Source organism: Bos grunniens, chromosome 11, assembly GCF_055505025.1.
Source record: "Bos grunniens cultivar Pamir isolate PY7600 chromosome 11, Bosgru_T2T1.0, whole genome shotgun sequence".
NCBI classification, from domain to species: Eukaryota; Metazoa; Chordata; class Mammalia; order Artiodactyla; family Bovidae; genus Bos; species Bos grunniens.
In genome coordinates this window covers 11,021,034-11,027,500 of record NC_141175.1, presented here as the reverse complement: position 1 = coordinate 11,027,500, position 6,467 = coordinate 11,021,034, and the positions used below count along the sequence as shown (strand labels likewise).

At 48.5% G+C, this 6,467-nt stretch overlaps 1 protein-coding gene and 1 long non-coding RNA gene across 15 annotated transcripts in view; both read left to right on the top strand.

The window, feature by feature from the left end:
• Window positions 1-1,552, top strand: part of PBX3 (PBX homeobox 3) — a 226,586-nt gene extending 225,034 nt beyond the window's left edge. For all 9 annotated transcript variants that reach the window (XM_086325156.1, XM_086325153.1, XM_086325159.1 and 6 more), the window contains one exon: window positions 5-1,552. Coding sequence is in view for 6 of the 9 variants with exons in the window: in XM_086325153.1 (XP_086181279.1) it covers window positions 5-97 (93 nt within the window). In the remaining 3 variants the exon portion in view is untranslated. The remainder of the gene's footprint in view (window positions 1-4) is intronic.
• A 1,350-nt stretch (window positions 1,553-2,902) lies between these two features.
• LOC147362529 (uncharacterized) overlaps window positions 2,903-6,467 on the top strand; it is a 115,246-nt gene continuing 111,681 nt past the window's right edge. Inside the window, exon 1 of one of the 6 annotated variants that reach the window (XR_015135737.1) lies at window positions 2,903-4,438. This is a non-coding gene — a long non-coding RNA (uncharacterized LOC147362529). The remainder of the gene's footprint in view (window positions 4,439-6,467) is intronic. The other 5 variants (XR_015135738.1, XR_015135739.1, XR_015135740.1 and 2 more) reach the window with 5 other exon arrangements.

Sequence of the window (6,467 nt, the reverse complement as noted above, 5' to 3'; positions counted from 1 at the left end):
TCAGGCTAATGGAGGCTGGCAGGACGCAACAACTCCATCTTCTGTGACTTCTCCTACCGAAGGCCCAGGAAGTGTGCACTCCGATACCTCTAACTAATCTCCAGCAACACTTTTCCCTGAGCTGACATGCCTTGATCCGTGCATTCAGAGCAATAGGAGGAAAAGGAAAGCGCTTTTTGTAGCCCACCATCTACAGCTTTACTGTAAAACCTTGTCTTATTAGAGAACTTGGTAAATCTGTTTTTTAAGGAATCATAATCATTTGTATTTATACTTAAAAAACACACAATGTTAAAAAAGCACTTTATCCAATTAGGCCAAGGTTTAACATTGTTGACAGTCCTGTAGCTATTTTATCATAATTTATTATCAATATTTTACATGAATGGTTTCTCACTTGCCAATTACTTGGCCTTAAGGGTAAAAAAGTACCATATATGCTAAACCTCAATCGTTAAAGCAGATACAAAGACTCACCTCACCTAAATTGAACTTCTTGCATATTTCCATCGCAGACTTGGATTGTCCTTCTTTCATATCACTAATGGAGTTGGAATAAAGGAGCTGTTTGGCTAACTGTTAATGATGGTTGTGTTTAAGAATCTTCCTCGTCACACTTGTGTTTCGATTTCTTATGTTATAATTAGATCAGAGACCGGTAGCATCTTTTCTCTCTCTGAAAGCACCAGTGCCCAGAGTCTGCTCGGTAATGACATTATGGATCCAGATTGTTTTGAGAGATGAAGATCCTTGCTGCTGATACAGGTGACCACGAGATCCGTCTGGGGGGTTACGGTGTGCGCTGGGTGCTGCACAGACTTGTCAAGGTTTGCTACGTCCTCTGGGCATCCACACAAAGGCCCTGCTCTCTGGAGTGTTGTATATAGTGTAGCAAAAGAGTATTTATACATCTCACCAATCAAAACACAGCTTTATTACCTCATGCGAACTCATACGAACCAATAGAATTTCAACATGTTCTGTAGCTTAGAGTGCTCACTTACTACCTCTGAACAATACTCACGCTGTAGTTTGTCTCTTTCTTATCTTTTTGCATCTTGTAATTAACTCTTTGTTTCTCTTCATAAAATGTAATGTACATTGTAATCTTTTAAAAGAAAAATCAGGGTTGCATTCGCAACTTTTAAAAAACTGAGAGTGGAAACATTGGGTCTTAAATTAACACAGGATCAGTAAAACTGTTGTAAATACTGAGAAGCATTTTGAATGTTCTTCATCTTGTTACTAATCCATTCAAAAAAGAAAAAGAAAAAAAAAAGCGATGACTAATTGTGATGCATTCAGATTTCAGTATTCAGTACTGTATATTTCACCCTGTGTAATAGGGCCCCCTCTCCTTTCTCTCTTTTTGTATTGTATGCGATTCTGAAACTGATTGAGTCATGAAAATAATTTGTGGCGGTGATTCTAATGTATTAAAAACGTTTCGTGTTCCTTTCTAACTGGATTACGCCCTGGATTGAAAAAGTCTTCCTCGTGGTAGTTATATGTAGTTTCAAACATGAATAAACTTTTTGCTTTCATGATTAAATGTTGATGCAAGTTTCTTACCCCACCACGTGAGTCAGTCTGTGCAGGCAGAGGAGAAAACCCACCTAGAAGCCGGCCTGAGCATGTAAATGCGTGACCTGTCAGAGAGAGGGACTCGAGGTGAATCCAGATGGGGCTGGAGAGGCTGACCACACTCTGCAGGCTCTAGGTCGGCTGCCAGACCACTGTGAGGTGTCCTCACTTGACACTCATGCTCTAAGAATACCACGAGGAAAATACCATCCCCATTTCACAGATGAAGAAACTGTAGTTCATAAAAGTTAAGCAGATGCCGCCAAGTCAAAGGCCTAGGCCAACAAGGGCCATGCTTGGAACCCAGGTCTGTGTGTATTCTTGTAGCTCACTCTCTCCTGACCTAATGATGCATCTGGCACCTGCTGGATGCAAAGACCTGTTCGGTAATTGTTTTTAATATTTATTTTTATTTATTTGGCTTCATGGGGTCTTGGGGCACATTGTATCTTTCTTTCTTTCTTTTTTTTGTTGCACAAGGACTCTCAAATTGTGATGCATTAGCTCAGTTGCTCCATGGCGTGTAGGAGCTTAGTTCCCTGCTGCTGCTGCTGCTGCTGCTGCTGCTGCTAAGTCACTTCAGTCATGTCCAACTCTGTGCAACCGCATAGACGGCAGCCCACCAGGCTCCTCTGTCCCTGGGATTCCCCATGCAAGAATACTGGAGTGGGTTGCCATTTCCTTCTCCAATGCATGCATGCATGCTAAGTTGCTTCAGTCATGTCCGACTCTGTGTGACCCCATGAACAGCAGCTCACCAAGGCTCCTCTGTCCACGAGATTCTCCAGGCAGGAATACTGGAGTGGGTTGCCATTTCCTTCTCCACTTAGTTCCCTGACTGGGAATCAAACCTGCGTCCCCTGCATTGCAAGGTGAATTCTTAATCACTAGATCACCAGGGAAGTCCCTTGTTTGGTAATTTTAAAATAATCAGTCTTGTCACATTCACTTCTTTGCTTTCATAACTTCGGTGAGATACCAGTTTAGAACAGACGAAAGTTTGTCCAAAAAGAGTGAGCTTCAGAAAAAAAACCACAACCTGTCTTAGCATACCTTTGAAAACTAAACTGATAAGATGTAAGACCAACTAGAAATCCTTTAGCCGGATTAAACATTGTTTTGTTCACATTGTCAGAAACTCCATGTATTTACATGTCCATCTGTCGCTAATATCTAAAGCTTTGTAGTAAAAGAAGTCGATAGCAGGTAATTGGCCTGTTTACTATATCTTGAGGAAATCGACTTACAGGAAATCAGATTAATGTTAATCAGTTGCAGCAAATTGTCTCTGATAAATACAACTGTTTTACTATTTCAGTTGGTCAAGCCAGGCAAAACAAGGGCTAGGGCCACCGTTCGCATTAATCTTGAGGCAGTTACACTGTGAGAGTAAACTTTATAAAATAGATTGCCCTCAAAGCTGTCCTCCCTTGAGCAGGCTCTCGCCTGCCTGTAGGAATCTCTCCCCTGGCTAAGCAGTTATTTGCATGATTCAATTAGCTTATGGGTCAGCCTTTCTTATCTTTGTACATAAAACCATCGCTATGCTGTGTGGTTTTGCAAAAATATCCTGTGGAAACCAGACACACACGCACACACAAATACATCTTCAGAGTCTAGAAACACACATTTCCTGAGAACCACCCCAGGTCTCCTCTCGGGCCAGCCTAGTGAGAAAAGCACATAGCGGTGTTGGAGATTCACATGATGACTGCCAACACTTAAGGAGGGAAGGATATGAGTCTGTATTCTGGGGAGGCCTCAATGAAAACAGCAGTTGCTTTCCCAGAAGCTAGTTTCGGAGGCACTTGTACATAACTCCCTCTCTGCTCTTCAGTACCCCTCTAGCGGAGGCCAGAAGCACCCTAGCTTCAAAGATAAGGAAACGGGGGCAAGGCTTGGGCTCCAAGGCTCTTAGGTCTCCCTCCAGAGTGGGTGAAATGTATTGATCTGATAGATTTCACTAGGTACTTTTTCTGGGGTAAGAAATGGGTTAGGCTCTCAATCCAGAGCACAGTGAAATCAGGCCCCTACCCTCAAGGGGCCAAGATCCTGGACCTAGCCCTTGTTCAGAAAGCAGACAGGGTGCTGGAGAGACTGGTAGGTGTCTGAACCCCAAGACAGGAGAAGTGAGGACCCCACAACCCACTCACAAGTTCAAAGAACACAGCAGCAGGAAACCACCGGAAACACCCCATTGCAGATTAGGGGGCCTGTCCATGCATCCAGCCAGATGCACAAGGGTACGTGGGGGCTTCTATGACACGACGCGTGCTTTTGTTACTGACACTGTGTACTTGCGTCCACTTGCCGACACACAGTAAAGCCAATCGACTCTGGGTTGTGGGGAAAGGAAAGGACAGAGTTTATTACAGGGCGCCAAGCAAGAAGCTCAGGACAGCAAGTACTTAAAAAGCCTGAACTCCCTGATGAGTTTCAGCAAAGCATTTTTAAAGGCCAGGTGAGGGAGGGGCGTCCCAGGGTGAGAGATCAACTCCCACACAATCCTCTGGCTGATGGTAACAGGGCGTTGTCACAGGGGTTAACGTTATCAATCCTCAGGCGCCAGTAGGTCTGAGGGCTATAGGCTACATGCTGGTGATCATCAGGTAGTTAATTTCTTCCATTTGGTGGTGGTTTTAGCGTCTGCAAAACAGTTCAGGAAGTGTGCCTCAGGCCAGGGCCTTTGGAGAGGAGCTACAGCAGAGGCTACAGGGAGGGGGTCTGTCCCAGGAAGACCCCGCAGGATCCTGCTCCATTACACTTTCAGGAATTTCTGGAGCTCGTGTCTGAGGAGCTCCGCTGGACAGGAGGTGCGCAGGTGGCGTGGAAGCCTCTAAGGACAGCGGACCAGGTGGGCTTGCCAGCTGGGTTAGAACTTCTCTGCAGTGCTGACTGGGCATTGGTCTGGTGCCAGTCCCGGCCAGAAGCCAGGGAGGGCAGGACGGGGTTAGAGAGCTCCCTCCAGCACCTTACTGAGTAGAGGAGGTGGCAAGGGGCTAAGTCTCCCAGATGGGGAGGTGTTTGGGGTGTAAGATACACGTTGGTGCTGAGGGAAAGGGACCTTCCCCGCCTGGGCTGACAGCTCCAGTTCACCAGCATCTCCGCCAGGTAAACTCTGTATATTACTTAGCATCTCCCATGGAGTCCCATGCTGTGGGTGCTAGCCGCCCATCTTCAGATGGCGCTTTGAAGCTCAAAGCGGTGATATCACCTGTCCAAATTTTCCCACAGAGCTGGCGAATGCCCCGCAGAGGCCCCCTGTGACATTGTGAGCCACCACTTGGAGTGGGACAGAGAGAGGCCCCTGTGAGCTAGCAGGGGAGAAAAGGAAGGTCCCTTGCTGGGCGACGTGACCAGAGGAACCATTCCCCACCCCAAATTCCTTAGAGCTTACAGCCCTCCTAACTCTGTCTCGTCGCCTGGGCCCCACTGAAGACAGCGTCCTGTGGGGCGGACGGGAGGTGTGTCACAGACAGTGCGGGACGAGGGGACAAGGAAGACCCTCTGCTTGGGCGGGCCTGGGGGCTAAAGAAGGAAAACAGAGCGGGGACGGTAGCTGTCGTGGTGTGTGTCGTGATGCCGCACACAAGGACCTGTGCCCCGTGGGGGCCTGTTCAGGCCGTGTGCAGCTTAGCCCTGGCTCCTGGGCCCTCTGCCCACTGCCCACATGGCCCCTCCTCTGTGTGGGAGCAGATCCCACCCCCAGGCACGGATTTGGTTTTTGTTGTTTGTTTAAAGATGGACCATTTTATTTAGTTATTTTTGACTGCACTGGGCCATCCTTGCTGCGCACAGGCTTTCTCTGCTTGTGAGTGGCGGCTACCCTTCATTGCAGGGGCTTCTCATTGCAGAGGCTTCTCTGTTTGCAGAGCACAGGCTCTAGGGTGTATGGGCTCAGTAGTTGCGTCACATGGACTCAGTAGCTGTGGTAGGCTCAGTCGTTGCGGTGCACGGGCTTAGCTGGCCCACGGCCTGTGGGATCTTCCCTGACCAGGGATGGAACCCGTGTTCCCTGCATTGGCAGGCAGACTCTTAACCCCTGGGCCGCCAGGGAAGTCCCCCAGGTGCAGGCTTGAATCTTAGCTTTGCCTCCTCCTGGCTGTGTGACCTCGGGTGAGGGACTGAACCTCCCTGAGCCTCCTCACTCTCTCTTCTCGGACCTGTGCTTCTGTACCCGTCTCCCTGGTGAACGCCTGTCCTTTGAGGCTGGGCCCAGGCAACCGTGTCCTCCCACGGAGCCAGGCCCTTCTTTTTCCCTCGGGTACCGCTTTATTACCCTTCCAGGACATCCAACCAGAAACCTATAGGAGGAGGTTCAGGAAGACCAGGAATGAGCCAGGGGTGGGAGGAGGTGGGGAGTAGAGGCCAGAGGGGGTGAACCAGGCAAGGAGAAAGGCCTGGGCACAGGCCGGGGTGGGGGGCACGGTGAGCAGAAAGGTCATGGGTGCCAACGTGGATGCTTGTTCCTCTGTCCCAGCTCTCTCCAAATACAGTGGCCTTGGGAGGAAGGTTCTAGCATTCGCTCCATTTTACAGATGGGAAAACTGAAGCTACTTGGCCAGATACACACAGAGATGATATATGAGTCTGATGGGATATGTGTGTGCTAAGTTGCTCAGTCGTGTCCAACCCTATGTGACCCCATGGGCTGTAGCCCTCCAGGATCCTCTGTCCATGGGACTCTCCAGGCAAGAAAACTGGAGTGGGTTGCCATGCCCTCCTCCAGGGGACTTCCCAACCCAGGTATCGAACGTATATCTCTTATATCTCCTGCACTGACAGGCGGGCTCTTTATGAGACTGTGCGAAAACCCACATTTTCCACTGTTTGTGTCTGGTTGTCTCATGGTGTCTCTTTCTTGTCATGCTGGACAGGCTCAG